Source organism: Pogona vitticeps, chromosome 1 (genome assembly GCF_051106095.1).
Source record: "Pogona vitticeps strain Pit_001003342236 chromosome 1, PviZW2.1, whole genome shotgun sequence".
NCBI lineage: Eukaryota > Metazoa > Chordata > Lepidosauria > Squamata > Agamidae > Pogona > Pogona vitticeps.
Window position 1 is genome coordinate 62,549,226 of NC_135783.1, and position 17,117 is coordinate 62,566,342.

The 17,117-nt window shown below is 42.4% G+C and overlaps 1 protein-coding gene across 9 annotated transcripts in view; it reads left to right on the forward strand.

The window, feature by feature from the left end:
* Window positions 1-17,117, forward strand: part of FAM120B (family with sequence similarity 120 member B) — a 56,321-nt gene that overhangs the window by 25,513 nt on the left and 13,691 nt on the right. For 7 of the 9 annotated variants that reach the window (XR_013540499.1, XM_020801211.3, XM_078383168.1 and 4 more), the window contains one exon: window positions 2,139-2,231. The exons of the other annotated variants lie outside the window; for them this stretch is intronic. Coding sequence is in view for 6 of the 7 variants with exons in the window: in XM_020801211.3 (XP_020656870.3) it covers window positions 2,139-2,231 (93 nt within the window). In the remaining variant the exon portion in view is untranslated. The remainder of the gene's footprint in view (window positions 1-2,138; window positions 2,232-17,117) is intronic. 9 annotated transcript variants of the gene reach the window in all.

The following is a 17,117-nucleotide window of genomic DNA, read 5'->3' on the forward strand; positions in this document are numbered from 1 at the left end:
CCTTATAGTCCAGGGAAGGAAGAATAGGACATGAGAAGCTCTGTTTTACAGGCTTTGCATTCATATGTATTTGGGGAGGAACTGAAATATGTAAAATGGCTTCTCTCCAAGTACAGTTCTGATACTATAACAAGACATTCTACTGTTGCAAGTTTCATTATTTGTGCCTCAAATAGGGAGTGATATATGCTGTGTAGAAAAAGAGGTGCCAGGGCTCAGGTTTGGAAACCACACGTTCTTCTCTAGGAGATTCCCCTAGCTGATCAGAAGGAAAGAGAACACATTCTATACACGATCAGAAGCGCATGATTCTTCATATCATTCAATCATGTGAATCTCCATATTGGGAGAAAGGAGGCCTATAAATGAAACAAATAAATAAATTCAACAAAAAGCTTGGCTGCCCTTTTTATACCAAAAGGCGCAGTTTCCCAACGGTGTACATTCGCATAGCCTGCAGCAAGAAGGCAAGGCAGTTGTTGTCAGGGGGAAGTCTTTGTTTCTGCCAGTGTACCTCACATTCAAATTAGATTGCTTTAATTCTATCATCTTTTTATCCATCTGCCTACTAACTTAATCAAAACATTAAGGAAGCTGTTTTAAAAAGCTAAGAAAGAATTCCCACCCCTCCACACTTGAGAACTGAATTGCTTGAAATAGCAACGTTAATTAAGAAAGAGCAGAGAAGCAATCTTTTGTTGCTGAAACATTGGGCTAAAGTAGCATCTGATGGCTTGCACTTGAAGTGCTTAAAACAAACCCCAGTAATGTAAGCATGCTGTCCTGGCTCCTTAGAATCCCCAGAAACCACTAATAAGCTTCAGATCAAATGAAAACAACTAAGAGTCCTGTGTCACCTGTAAGGCAAATGCATTTGACATATACATTTGCTAAGTGCAGCTGTCTTCTTTCAAGGCAACCCATTACTTGGATGAGTTGCAGTCCATGAAACCTTTAGGCAAATAAACGTTGTGAGGGCCTGTCTAGACAGGTATATAGATCACTGTTTGGGTCACTGCTGGTACAGTTTGGTGCAAACTAAATTACGGTGTCCATACATTTTTCTACTTCAATCAATCCATCCTGCCCCTTTAGAGCTTTCCTGCTTCTTTCTGGCCTAGCTCTAGGTAAGCACTTCTGGGTTTTCTTTCTATACAACTCAGCACACTCCTAATTGTCCCTTTGTGCAGCCCATGCAGGTAGCTAGTTTGCACCCAAATGGAGCTGTGAGCGGCGTTAACTGAGGAGACAGCCCTGGGATATATTCGGTGGCTTGTGACATTAAAAGGATGGACCATCTCTCTTCTCTGTTTTCATCTTCTTCTTTTTTCTAAATATTTCCCTAACTTTGCTTCCCTTCTGTTTTCCCAACCTTCACCCCAACATTTTCCCCTTATGCCTTTGCTGATGCCTCCTTCTTTATGGGTAAATGGGGTAAACCTTGCTCACAAGTAAACCAGTGACCCAGATGCCTGTCTCGACCTTTTCCACATGAGGAAAACATTGATCAGTGTGAATGGAAGGATCACTCAAATGAGAGATCCAAGGACTCTTACTTCCTTGGGGGGAAAATAAGGAAAGACACCCAAATTCCATAAAGGACACCTCCACACAAACAGCACTAGGTTTGTATGGAACCTTGCTGTCTTGTGTGCTGCTAGCAAAGCATGTTCTGTGCTGATCTTTTACTGCACCTTGTTAATGTTCTGCTTCAAAGTCAGCCACGAAAAAGCAGTCATTTAGGGGCTGAATCCAAGTAAACTCTTCTGAACTAATTTTAAAGCCCCCAAATAAATATATGAAGGGGAAAAATGCATCATTTTTAACAACAATTATTTCTATAGTAACCAGTGCATATTCCAAGACAGTGTCATAATATAATCTCAGAGATAACTGAAAGAGAAAACATTAAACCGAGCTTCTGTTGAGAGATGGTGGAGGCAGTGGAAGTAAGGCCAAAGAGCTATAGTTGCCTCTCTTGCACAGATTGGGATTAAACAAATACTCATGAATAACGCCTTGGTGTGAGACTGACATTCCAGAAACAAAGAATTTAGATAAGGGACTGAAATACTGTATGATCTTTCATAGCTGTGAGCTTCATCGCTTTAAAACAACAACAACTCTGTCTCTTTTAGGTGGACAGCCTCTCTTTGGAAGACTTGAATGCATTTATTGCTCAAGCTGTGTGCCTCCAGGGAAAATCAGCTGCTCAGCTTGCAGGTTTGCAGGTACAGACATGACTCATCTGCTAACGTAATGTTGATGGTAACCCTAAGATGAACAAGGGATGGCTTCCTTTCTGACTCAGAGATATTTGGAAAATCAGGCTGGAGTATCAGGATTTATTGTTCCAGTTTAATCCTATGCTTCATATGCAAAACATATGAGGGGAGACATCCTACATTGCAAGCAGTGGCTTCATATGCCACTCTGCCTGTTCCAGAGGCTTGGCATGTCCTGCTACACCCACACTGAAGAGTCCTCAGTTTTTGGTTAGAAGCTGCCACTGCCCCCCAGATATGTTTGTGCCTTGTCTGCTCGCTGGCATCTGATTCAGACTCATTCTTCCATCACTTTGTCACTGCCAGCTTGCTCATCCATCCACTGCAACCAGGTGATGAGTACTATGTAAACTCCTGATTCCTTTTCTTCCGATGCAGGCCTGACTTGTGTAGCTCACTGCCACCCTCTTAGGGTGGTTGAGCAACATGTACAGTTGCAACCTTGCCTGCAGAGTCCAGGGTAGGGTAGAAAGAGCAGCCCTGTGCATAGAGGTACAAACAGGTCATTTTTAAAAGCCAGTTATAAATTTAGCAGCTGGCTGGATAGCTCAGTGAGTTAGGCATCTGGCTGCAGACCCAGAGGCTGAGAGTTTATTTTCCTCCTGTGCCTCCTTTGAGTAGACTCAGCCTGTGTGGCCTTGGGCAAGCTGCACAGTTCCAGAGCCTCTCCCCCCCCCCGCCTCCCCCAAAGAAGGGAATGATAAATAATTTCTGATTACTCTGTATCCAGAAAACCTGAAAAGGGTCTCCATAAGTCAGAACTGACTTGATGGCATGTGATAATGATGACGTTCAGCAACAAATTATGTTGTCTCCTTAGTTTTCAAGAGAATGACATGAGTCTGAGAGACATGAGCAGTGGTTAGGAGGATATAACTTTTCCCCTGACTTTTCCCAGTGAAGGAATTACTTCCTGTTCTGCCAAATATGGACTCATCCCCATTGAGATCCATGGTTCAAAAGTGGGGTGGGGTTGGGGAGATTGCCTGTGGCTGCTTTCTTTGTCAAAAATGAAAGGAAGTTCCTATGCTATGTGACTATAGCCAATAAAGGGAGAAGTTACTTTTGGAAACTAGAATTCCCTGAATACCCTAACAGCATGGTAAGTGGGTATGCTGGCTGGGATACACTGAGAGCTTTTGTTCAAAAATGTAACTTCTCCATCTCTGACTGTGAGGTACTCCTGAATCTGTGCTTCAGGTTGCTTGTATGGTTCCATCCATTGCAGACTCTGAATTTCAAAAAATGATAGCATTCATTTGGATGGTGCTGTCAACTCAGGAATCTCTGAAATGCTAGAAGTACCAAAATGATATTGTTAGTACTCATTCACAAATATCTAATGAACGGAGAGCTTTGTACCACTGAATGCTGAGATTCACAAAATCCATCCATGACTGTCAGCATTCCACACATGTCAGAGATCTACAGTAACACACTGAGTTTTATTCATATTTTATCTTAGAATGATATTGGGAAGAAGTTGCTCAGCTTGTTTAAGAAGCTGAAAAATTGGCAGGAAACCATTCTGTTGTTGCCATGGGAACAAATATAACACTTCTTTCCCCAAACCTCACCCAGTCGCTGAACATACATAAGATGAATTAACTTTTAATTTTACTGCATATATTTTACTAGGGAAGCAGTTTGCTCTAACAAGAGCTGATTTCAAAGAATGTGTGCAAAATCTAATAGTGAAGTTTTTGCAGTGCTTCAGGCAGACCACCTGTGACAAACCCAGACCTACTGGGATCTATCACACAGTTACTAAGCTGCCACCAACCATTCCCTATAATAAGTCACACAGACCAGGGATGGATTTTTAAACAACAAAAGAATAAGGTTTATTTTAAATACAAACAGGGTAAATAAAACAATCAGGTGAATAAAATAAAGTAACGTGGCTTATTCTCACACACACAAGCATACAGTTTGGTTCACCTAGAACCTTTAACTTAAAGCACAGACCCTGAACCCATCAGTTCTGGCTAACCCACAGACACCTGAACTTATCAGGTTGGTACTCTGACACACAGTAGTACCCTGTCAGACACCCAGACTCCCACAACAGCTTCTTCTTCCCCAGCTGCTGCTTCGTCCCAACCCAGTGTCTCACAGTCTGTCTCAGCATCTCCTCTTCACCACACAGGCATCACATATTTATACAGTACAGCCCCTCCTCCTGATGTCCCGCCTTCCACTCCCCATAGGATGGAACTTTCCCTCCAAACCCATGACAGACAGGTAACATCAGTGCTGTTATGTAACACCTCCCCTCTTTAAAAGTTGTTTTGTAGGGGGAAAGCTAAAAGTGCTTTTCACCAAAAAAACAACCTGCATAAAATACACAACAACATTTATACATACCATATAATACTTACATATACTTACACTCCAAGTTAACCATAGCAAATATGCATTTAAACATTTTACCATATACAGTACATCAATTTACCTTTATTAATACCAACCAAATTCAAAACCAGGTACATTTTAACTTTTTGTTTTCATTATATACATATAGTCCATGTTCTTTCGCCGTCTTCAGTCTTCAGGTCTTCTTGATAAGGCGTCAGCAACACAGTTCACTGACCCTCTGACCACCTTCACTTCAAAGTCATAGTCCTGTAAGTTCAAAGCCCACCTCATAAGTTTGCTATTGTGGGTTTTCATCGTCTTTAACCATTGCAATGGTGAATGGTCAGTACACAGAACAAAATGTCTTCCCCAGATGTAAGGCTTGGCCTTCTGGATCGCGTAGACTATGGCCAAACACTCCTTCTCCACGGTTGCCAAATGTCTCTCACCTTTTTGAAGTTTCCTACTCAGGTAGGACACTGGATGCTGGTCACCATTCTCATCCTCTTGGCACAGAACTGCTCCTACCCCGCTGTTAGACGCATCGGTGTAGATGATGAACTCCCGGTCGAAGTCTGGAGCACGCAGGACAGGATAGTTGATTAACGCCTTCTTCAACCTCTGGAACGCCGCCTCACAGTCGCTGGTCCACGGGATGCTGTCATCAGTCTTCTTCCTCGTCAGATCGGTCAGCGGAGCCGCAATCTCGCCAAACCTCGGGATGAACTTTCTGTAGTAGCCCACCAACCCAAGAAATGATTTGACTTTTTTCTTGGTGTTGGGTCTGGGCCAATCACGAACAGCTTCTATTTTGGCCTCCAGGGGTTTTATCACTCCTCCCCCTACCTTGTGACCCAAGTATTTTATTTCTGGGCTACCCAGCTGACACTTGCTGGCCTTTACTGTTAGCCCTGCTGCACTTAACCTCTGCAGCACTAACTCCAGGTGTATCAGGTGATCTTCCCAGGTATTACTGAAGATCCCTATGTCGTCAATGTAGGCCACTGTAAAGTCACTGAGCCCTGCCAAGGTCTGGTCCATCAGCCTTTGGAATGTGGCTGGTGCATTTCTGAGACCAAAGCTCAGGACTCGAAACTCATAGAGACCAAAAGGGCTGCAAAAGGCAGTCTTTTCTTGATCCCTGGGATCAATTCTTAATTGCCAATATCCCTTTACCAGGTCCAATGATGAGATGAACCGACAACCCCCTATGGTTTCAATCAGGTTGTCTAGCCTGGGCATTGGGTAGGCATCAGGAGTGGTTACACGGTTTAATTTCCTGTAATCGACACAAAACCTAATGCTCCCATCAGGCTTGTCCACAAGGACTATCGGAGAGGACCAAGGACTAGAAGAGGGGACGATTATGTTCTCCCTCAGCATCTCGTCCAGCTCCTTCCGCACCTTGTCCCTATAGGGTCCCGTTACTCGGTATGGGGATACTGCCTGCGGGGGTGCATCCCCTGTGTGGATCCGATGCATCACTCCCTTCACTATCCCCGGCTTGTTGGAAAACACCTGCTGATATTTACTAAGCAGCATTTTTAGTTCTTGCTGCTGGTCTTGGGTGAGTGCAGGACTGATCTTTACCTCCTCTGGGTTGTATTTTACTTCCCCTCTACCCTCCCAGAAGGGTAATTCCGCTTCCTCACTCTCAGCTGCTTTTATAGCAAATAGAACCCTCTGTTCCCCTCTGTAGTAGGGTTTTAGGGCATTCACATGAACCACCCTCCTTGCTTGGTTCTCCTCCTGCTCTATTAGGTAGTTCAGGTCTGACATCTTGGAAATGACCCTATATGGTCCTGCCCATTTGAGCTGCAGTTTGTTCTCTCTGCAGGGCCTAAGCCAAAGCACTTCCTCCCCTGGGTCAAAGTGCCTCTCTCTAGCTTTGTGGTCATACCATGTTTTCTGCCTGACCTTCTGAGCTTGCAGGTTTTCTGCTGCCAGCTCTAGATTTCTCCTTAGGTCATTCATCAAGGTGTCTATGTATGTTACAACGTCTTGTGGGTCATCCTGGGTGATCTGCTCCCAATTTTGTTTGATCAAATCAAGGGGCCCTTTCACCCCTAAGTGTGCAGCAAACATGTCAGAGTGCCCCCTTTGTAAGATCATGGGGCGATACTTTTCAGGCACCACCAGCTGACTTCTGATCCCATCTCCCCCTTTTGAGATATTCCTCAGGGTCTCTCTATATAAAATCCCCTTTTTCTCCAGAAATCTCACTGGGGTTTCAGGTGTTAGCTGGGCGTCAGTCACCTGTTCAAAACACTTTTGGAGAGTGGCGTCTGCCTTCTGCTCTTGTCCAAATCTGCTGTCTGTGGTTAAGGTTTCCACCACAGCTTCTGAACTCCCCTCTGCTTCCGTCTCTGGCTCATCATTACCCCCCTGAACTGTCCCTGTGGTGGCTTGTGAGCGTGTAATCACTAGCACCCTCTTCACATGTTCAGCCAGGTCATTTCCCACGAGCACGGCTGCTGGCAGAGTCGATGAAATCGCTAGCCGCCAAGCTCCCCTCCAGCCTTGAAAGTTGACAGGTACCTCTGCTACTGGCAGAGAGATTACCTGCCCTTCAATCCCTGCCACCTTCATGCTCTCATTTGGGATTATAAACTCCCTAGGAATAATATCTGGATGGCACAGGGTTACTTGGGAACAAGTGTCCCGCAGCCCCCTATACTGACGGTCAAGTATTCCTACGTCCACCCCTGCTGTCTCAAACAACTGAGAATCTGTTTTTATCAGCAAGCAGCGCTTTACCTCTATAAGAGGACCATTTTCCTCAGCCTGATCAGCAGAGGCAGCTGTCCCAGACTGAGTAGCCATGGCAACAGGCTCCCTCTGTGACACTGAGCCTTGCTCTTTCTGGACACAGAACACAGCTTTTGGCTTGGTCCCACTAGAATCCTGAGGCACCATTCCTTTTAGCTGCTTTAATTTCTGACACTCTGAAATTAGATGACCCTTTCCCTGACAGAAATAACATTTTCTGGTGTATTTTGATTCTCTCTCATCTTGTTTTGGTTTTCCCTCCAAAATCTGAGGTCTTGGTTTCATATCTGAGGGCTTCCCTTCACCATGGGCCCCTCCCCCTTGCTGGCTTTTCCCTGGTCCCTGAGAGTACTTGCTGTAGGTTTCTTTGGGTTTACCCACAGATTTCCCCTCACCCAAGGGCTTTCTTATTTGGGAGATAAAATCCGCGATCTCTGCGGCTGCTGCCACAGATTTCGGTTTCCTTTCCCTCACCTGGAATTTCAATTCCCCATGCAGGACTGAATAGAACTGTTCCAGGGCTATCAAGTCTTTAAGCTGCTCATAGGTCTCTACTCCCTCCTGCGATAGCCATTTCTCAAGCAGCCTCACCAATTGGGCCCCCACTTGGGTAAAAGTCTGTTCTGGTTTTTTAGTGAGGGACCTGAATCTTTGTCTCAGCTGCTCTGCATTTATCCCATGTCTTGCGAACACCAGTTTTTTAAACTCTGCAAAATCTTTCATCCGTTCCTCAGGCATCTCGGCATAAACCTCAGCCAGGCTACCACTGATTAAAGAACGCATGATGGTCATCTTCTCAGTTTCCCTCACTGAGAAGTCCACAAACGCTCTTTCCACTAAGGAAAAGAACACCTCAGGACAATCTCCCTTGTGGTACACAGGGAATTTCTTCAGGTCAGCCTTAGACAGTTGGCCTCCCTCAGAATCCCTATTATTATTATTGTTCTGGTTCATCATTTCCAGTTTTCTTAATTCAAACGCCATTCTCTCTCTCTCCAATCTTTCCTCCCTCTCCATTCTCTCTCTCTCTAATTCAAATTGCCGCTGTTTCTCTCTTTCCCTTTCCTCCATTTCCCTCACCCTCAGTTCATGCTGTTGGGCTATGAGTATTTTTCTAAGTTCTGGGTTCTGCTCTCCTGTGCTGTCACCTTGCACTGAGCCAAATTCATCCTCAGAACCTTGGTCAATCTGGGGGTCTTTCACTTCACTCATTTCTGCTACTTGGCTTCGAGTCAAGGGCATAACCCCCCCCTCAGAACAGGCTGCTTTAAAAAGTCAAGCCTCAAAATAAAACGACCACTTTTTTCCTTTTGCCTCAGAACCAGCTCTCCCTAGAGATTGCTGCTGTTCTTCAGCACTTAAATTGCAACAGTATCGAGTCAGAGCCTACCCCCCTCTGCTGGGCCTCTCAGCTGGCAATCTAGATCACTGTTACTACGCAGTTTTGCCTCAGCTTTTTCCCGCCAAAACTAGGCTGCCTCAGAGCACCTTAATCTAAGTCTCCCCAGTTGGCACGTTCTTCTACTAGCGCACCTCCCCGTGAGGTACACCTAGAAGATTACCTACGCGCCTCAGACTGTCCCTGACTAGACCCCCCTTGCTCTGGGCACACTTGCCAAGGCTTTGCTGGACCACTGGACAACTGGACCAGTCGTATCCCACACGCTGGACACCAATCAATGTGACAAACCCAGACCTACTGGGATCTATCACACAGTTACTAAGCTGCCACCAACCATTCCCTATAATAAGTCACACAGACCAGGGATGGATTTTTAAACAACAAAAGAATAAGGTTTATTTTAAATACAAACAGGGTAAATAAAACAATCAGGTGAATAAAATAAAGTAACGTGGCTTATTCTCACACACACAAGCATACAGTTTGGTTCACCTAGAACCTTTAACTTAAAGCACAGACCCTGAACCCATCAGTTCTGGCTAACCCACAGACACCTGAACTTATCAGGTTGGTACTCTGACACACAGTAGTACCCTGTCAGACACCCAGACTCCCACAACAGCTTCTTCTTCCCCAGCTGCTGCTTCGTCCCAACCCAGTGTCTCACAGTCTGTCTCAGCATCTCCTCTTCACCACACAGGCATCACATATTTATACAGTACAGCCCCTCCTCCTGATGTCCCGCCTTCCACTCCCCATAGGATGGAACTTTCCCTCCAAACCCATGACAGACAGGTAACATCAGTGCTGTTATGTAACACCACCTTTGTTTAAAATTTACCCTGGACTTGCCATTCTGTTTTGTGGTAAACATGGTGTGTTTTTAATGCCTGCCTGTTTAGCCACTTCAGGCATAAAGCTATTTAGAGGGAAGGAAGTTTGAGTAGTAGGTGGGGCTTCTTTACCAAACAGACAACCTGTATTTGTGGAATGTTCGGTTGCTTTGAACTGACAGTTGTGTTGTTTCAAATACTCCCTTGCTTGATAACAAGGTAAGTGACCCACTCGCAAGTCGTGTGTCTGTGCCCTTTCTCATTGTTCCAGTGGTCTGTTTGCACGGGGATTCCAAACGTACTCCTCCTGCTTTCTGTGTCCTGTCAGTATCTGCTTTGTTCTCCCTACTGCCAAGAAACAACTCTATTTGTGGCTTTTGGCATTTATGTCTGCTGAATTTGTCAAAAGAATTTCAGTGCAGAGCAGAATTAGCATGACATCTTCATAACGCAAGAGAGAAAACAAACATAAACAAATCCGTGTGGCTCCTAACTAAAAGTGAACATTTCGTGTTGTCAGTAAGAAATACATAAAGCTGGGTATTTAAGGTTTCTAAAAACTAAAAAAATGTATCGTGCATGCTTTTTAATTTTTAGAAACCTTAAATTACCCAGTTTTATGGCTTACATACCATGGAAGGCCTAAAGCAAAGACAGTGTGAACATGAATAACTGACATATTGGCCCAAACCTTGTTGCGTAACTTCATGCCCATGGAAGCTGATGATGTGACCGGCCATGATCTTTGATCACTCATTAAAAGTTTCTTATTCCACCCTCCTCCCCCAGGTCCAAGGCTCCCTGCAAAAACCTTTGGGAGCCTTGGTACAGGGTGGGAACCTACAATGCCCCAAAATCATTACCAAAGAGGCAGTAGCATTGGTGATGGTTTGGGGGCTATTAAAGTCCCCTCCCTCAGAGACTCAGAAACACTTCCCCAGATCAGAAGGGACTTTGAGGGAGCAATAATAGTCTCCAGCTGTTGACAACATCAGCTTCCACAGGCATAAATCTATGCAGTAGGATTTCATCCACAGTATGAGTCTTTATTATATAGGTTTCTGAAACAACTTTTATATGAAAGACTGTTCCTACATCCTCCATGTGTTTGATGCTGCCCCCAACTGGAATATTCCAGAGAATTTTGTGTTTTGGTTCTGTGGAGCTTGCTGTCATGTGTATCAACTGCTGGGGCAAAAATGTGAAGAATCCCCCGTACAGTGGGGTCTTGACTTAAGAACGGCCCGAGTTAAGAACATTTTGACTTACAAACCACTCTCATAGGAAAATATTGACTTGACTTACATACTTAGATTTGAGTTACGAACTGAAAAAAACCCACGTGGGAGGCAGGGAAAGTGCAAAATTTGAACTTTCAGTTAACTGTTGGCCAGTGAAAAGGGTGCCTGTCTGCTTCCTCACTCCTCCCAGCGTTTAGAGAGTGGATTGGGAGACAGTCTTCGGATTGCCTGGACTGTCTTTTCCCTGCCTTCCCTGAACCTTTCTTGACCTAAGAAAAAAAATAAACAAAATATCCCCCTCTAGTGGTCGAAGGCGGAATAGCAGCTTCCCATTAGTTTCTATGGACGGAAAAGAGCAGATACGGATCAAATGGTTCTCAATGCATTCCTATGGGAAATGCAGATTTGACCTGAGAACTTTTTGACTTGAGAACCGCCTTCCAATACGGATTAAGTTCTCAAGTCAAGACCCCACTGTACTTTGCTTCAGACCTTATAGTATATGTGTGAAAGTGCTCAGATACCTACACAGATCTGCTTGTATGAGAGCCATCATTTCCTAGCTGGTAAATACTTAAGTACGTGTAGTATACTTCATACAGAAAGTGCATTAAAAATAAATAACTTGGAGTAAAATAGCAGATAAGTATCACCAAGAACAGCAGTATTCTTAACTCTGTTCTCCCTTTAGAGCATTTCAACACCAGAAAGTAGAGGAAACAAGTCTGTGCATACCACAATTCAAAAAGTCTTTGTGTTAATTAATGACATAAATAACATCTTATCACCACAGGTCAGTCAAGGAAATGCTCTCAAACAATTTTTAGAAGCCATTTATTGTACCGTGGTAAAAGGAAAAGCTACTGTGGTCACTGGAAAATTCTCCCCATTAGTTTTGTTCTTGATTATGCCAGCCTGAATAGGTGCAGGAAAAGTAGAGTAGTGAACAAGTGTTAGATGTATTTCCTAAAACGGTTACCACCCATAAATGTCGTGTGGGGAGGGATCCTGCTGGCATAAACCATAGAAATGATAGAGACTCTTCAATCCTATGAAAATTGGGATATAAATATTCTTAAATAAATAAACAAAACAAACCGTAGGGATGTCATTGTGCAGTATTCCTTCCTGATTTTATCTAGGATGGCGTGACTGTATATTGATCGCATCCAATTAGAAAATGTTATTGTTATAGTAATCTAAATTAACAATTCAAAGTGTCTAGCATCTTTCGTGGGATTTTTGACTCCACTTCCTTTTGTCTTTTACTCCTTCTCTCCTCACTTTCTGAGTCTTTTGTCTTGTATTTTGATTTCTTTTTGACTTTTGGTGCGCAGTGTGGATATTTTAATTGTTTGGAGAACATACCAGTACCGTGAAACACCACTCTAATCTCTTAATACTTTCCCCAAATTTCTGTAACTTCTGGGTGTCGGTCAGGTTTGCTTTCTAATAGGCAATTAGAAATACTAATAGTACTGACAGGTGCTGTACTTTTTCAAAAGTTTAATAAATAGGGAAACAGAAAATTTTGTTCATCCTTCTCAACACGAGAACTGAGGATGAAATTGAACAGTGGGAAATGAAATGATGGGAAGTTTAGGACAGACAGAAAGAAGTATTTCACAGAGTGACTTGTTAAACTGTGGGATTCGCTTACAAAAAGGCATGATGATGGCACTCGTCAACATACATGGTTTTAAAGAGAGGTTGGAGTTTAGTATGAGTAGCTACTTGTTATAGGTGCTATGTGCTGCCTTTAGGATGAGAAGCAGTTCATTTTGAATATTGGTCCTATAGAGAGAACAACAAAGCAAGAAGGCTTCCCATCCATATCTGCTCTGAGGAACAAGATATTAGACTAGCTAAGGCTTTGGACTGAGCCACCGGGAGTCTTCTTATATTTTATGTTTCAAACAGCTTCATAGGGGTGCATATCCCCCAATTGCCACACAACAAATACTTCTAAAACTCAAAGAACTTTTAAATCAGCTTTCAGTATTGCACAAGTATTGCTGTTTTAAATTAATAGGTACCAGATATGTATAAACTCTTGAAGACACTGAAAGCACCTCTTCTGGAGTCTAACCCTTTCCTCCTTTTTATATATATACAAAGTGAAAGGATCTTTCTGAACAAACCCTAGAAGAACAGCAACCACAGTCAGATACAGTTAGGAGTGAATGATAGATGTGCATTGACAGGCATTTGTCAGTGCAGACTTAGACATAACGTATTCATAAGCAAGTCCCAGTGAGGTTACTCTTAGGAAAGTGTGTATATGGTTACTCTGCTATGGTAAATAAATTGATCAGGGAATAAGCTGCATTGACTTCAGTACAACCCTTTTTGATCTACAGTCCCTAGAATCTTTCAGATAGCATGGCCAAATATTAACTTTTCCAAGAGCTCCTTTAAAGAAAATTTCTGTATTTAGTTAATGTGCTCTTAATCAGAATTTAAAATGATAGAAACGATAGAAAACGTTGATGTAGGCATTGGCAGCTGTAGTTGAGTTAGCATTCCATGTTAAATATTACCCTAACTTCTGGTGAGGTTGGTATATAACAGCTATGTAATAGAAAGCCTGAAAGGCATTCTTTCTTCAGGCTAATCGGAAAAAGACTGCACGGAGAATGAAGATAATGTTTATCTGTTTAACTTATAGCTATTAAGAGGTGACTTACACTCTTAAGTGGCAGGTGCTGCTTAGGTTTGGGTGTGGCAGCAGGGAGCCTGCAACATGTACATGATGGCATAGGCACCTGCCTGTCTTATCCTTTTGCTCCCTCCCAGTATCTGTCTGTCTGCCTTGCCTTACTGTTTGCCAAGGTTTTTCTGGGGGGAGGCCAGTAGGAAGACTGGAGAAAATCAAGGGCTTGTATGGCACGATACATTTTGTCTACAATCTAAATTCATCTGTGGGCTCAGCTAGAGGGGACCCTTTAAAAAAATAACATTTATGTAAATTCCATTGATTGAATGGATCTCATCTAGTTGAAGTTACCAGATGGATTCATTCATTCATTCATTCATTCATTCATTCATTCATTCATTCATTCTTTCTTTCTTTCTTTCTTTCTTTCTTTCTTTCTTTCTTTCTTTCTTTCTTTCTTTCTTTCTTTCTTTCTTTCTTTCTTTCTTTCTTTCTTTCTTTCTTTCTGAGTAATGCACAATTTAAAATTATGGACATACATGAAATATAGGAAAAATTAAAAATAAATTAAAATGCTAACATACTGTACACTATTTTTGTCCAGAAGCAGGCTACTTGAATAGCATCATATCAGCCATTTGCTATATCTTCTTCTGTCCATGTGATGGAGCATAAATTACATGCACATAAGTGCTGCATTGATTGAATTTCTCCACAGTCACAGAAAATTTGTCCTGTATCCAAGTTGCCCCATTTTACTTAATTATTTTTTGATCCTCCTACTTCGTTTCAAAGTCTATTAAGTAACTTTCAGATTGTCCAGCTGGAGTCTTGTCCTGGTGGAAGACACTGTTTGGCATTCATCCATTCAACAAGGTGTGTTGTTTTAAAATATAGCCAGTTGGATGTAGTCCCATATATTTATTTGAAAGGTCTTTGTGTCACTGCTCAAGGTAAATATTGTCTATATTTTATAACAAGGCAATAGAAACAGTTAAAAGCAGTAGAAGAAAAAAGATGACGCTTAGCAGTAGTAAAGTCATAGTAACAATTAAACACATGGGAAAATAAAAAGGCCTTTGGCTGATGCTGAAAGTAGGTGGCAGGCTACCAGGAAGCAGGCACCTTTCCATCCTTAGGGAGGAAGTACCATAAATGTTATGCTACCATTAACTATCTCTCCTCACTTGCTGTCCATCTCATGACTGATGATACAGGTGGTGCCCAGAACATAGGATTAGATAATGATCCAAATATACAGGCAGGGGTTCCTTCCGTCCCAAGCAGTGGAAAAATAGTTTACATCTGAATGAAGGTGGGTACGAAGCACAGGAGGAGAGGGCTTAGAGCCATAGTTGGCCATACTTTGTAGAGCAGGCTGAAATTGAGGTGGGTGGTTAGTTAGCCAAGTATTCATCCTCACTTTTATTTACAAAACACAGAGATCTACACATGCTTTTTTAAAAAACAGTGCTGAAATGAGGAGTACAACACACTTTTATTATCCAACTTGCTCCTAAGCTGGTGTGGGTTTTAGAGCTTCCTTACAAAAGTGCGGTGTGATCCTGGCTTTTTTCCCCTCTAGCTGGAGCAATTTGAACAGTGTTTTCTCCCTGTGATCTGTTGTTCTGTTTTTCAAAAGGACTGGGGACATAACTATGGGTGATATTCTGGTGGCATACTAATTTGGGCATGATATTTTGGACAGCAGGAATACCCACCTCCGTGATCTTTCTCCCTAATTGCCTCAAAGTACAGTATTTTTAATTTTAAAAAAACAACAACTGAGTTTAGCACTACATCTTTTCATTGAATTGATACGTTGTTTACCGCAAGATTACTTCTGCATGGACCAAAAAAAGAGATAAAAATTAGTATGAAACAGAAACAACTCCAGTGAACTACAGCACACTACTGTGTTCCTGCAATATGTGTGTGTATGTTTGTACACTATGGAGAACTTTGGCAAACTGCCCCTATTCTCTTATGCCATGAAGCACTTCAGGCAGCCCACTGGTTTTACAATGAAACCTACAAGGAGAGCGGAGGGTGGGGTCAAAGGAAGCAGGGCTGCAGTGCAGATCAAACCACATCAGACTGAGGGGCCGGTGTGGACAATGGTACCAAAATAATCCATTTTCTCTGTGTGATCATCTAATCTGAATAAAAGCATAAAATACGCTGCAAATCAAGCCAAAGCAAAACTGAATCGCTCCAATTCAGCTTCTCAGTGTAATTGCAGCCTGACTCACTGGACTCTTTGTGCCTGCATACATTTCTGCTCACATGCAAAATGCATGCATGCCCCATTAGGTAAGAAGAATATAGAGGTGTAAATTCTTGAACTTCAGTCGGATCTGGGAATGGATGGGCTTGAGATATCTCTGCATTTCAAAAGTAGACAATGCTTAATTCTGCAGCTGTATACTTTTCATAAGAGGAGCAATAATCTTTATATGGCACTTCAGGGTTTCAGTATACATTACAACAACCCTAGAAGTCAGATTTATTCCTACATTTCACATGGGAAGGAGGGAGGGTTTTTTGTGTGTGAGGTGTTTATAAGTGATACTGAGTGCACCCATTGCAAAGGTGAGATTTAAAGCAGGGATTTTTGGATTACAGTAGAATTGCTTATTTTTTGTGCAGTCCCTGTTGGTTCTAAAGACATGTCTGTATAGTTCCAGCTAAAAGTTAATTTAGCACCTTTGATCCTCATAATACATCAAAGGAAACATGTTTTGAAGCTCATGCTGGTCAGTGTGGGCAGGGCAATTGTAGGATGATTGGGTTCCTCCTTTTCCTACTACCATTTTTACCAGGCAGAGTTTTCATGTTCCTTTCTGTGTGTTATGTAGGAGTGTGGGGGAAATTGCTGTATGAATGTGCCCCAGAATGGATCTCTTTGAACTTTAGGAATGAATTTAGCTGGTTAAAGTTTGGTTAATAAACATAGCTCTATTTGTAGTGAGTTTCTTGCCCTGTTTTGATTTGCAGATCCTTTTCAGAAGGACACCAAAATGTAAAGCAATCTTAAAATCTTTGTTTAGGTTCACTTCATAGCTTTGGCTTACAGTAAATAAAAGTTTTGTTCAACCAGGGTATCATTTTACACAAATCTGCCTGTGAAGCACAGCAGATCAACCTTTCCAAGCATATAAACTGCTGATTTGTTTACTGTTAAATATTTACCGTGAAGCATTAGGGGCATTCAAGAACTGGTTATTCAAGTTTGGATCTTCCAGCAGATGCTGTAGTGAGTAAGACATTCCTTATTTCCAGATACATTGGGTTGCTTCTACTTTTACTAAACAGGAAGGGCTTAGCTTAAGCTCTGGTCTATGAATACATATCAAGTGTGTTTTCAAAATAGATGGTATTTTACTTTGTAGCCTGCCAAAATGATGGCCAGAAATCTCACTGTTCCACTGGCTCTGATTAATGCCAAGTTAACATTGATTGATGCCTGCTGAAGTTACCACTTCCTTGTGGCTGTTTTTCCATGAATGATGTATTACAACCTTACAGATTTCCATTTTGGATCTTTAATGAAGAGATACTTCATTCATTCAT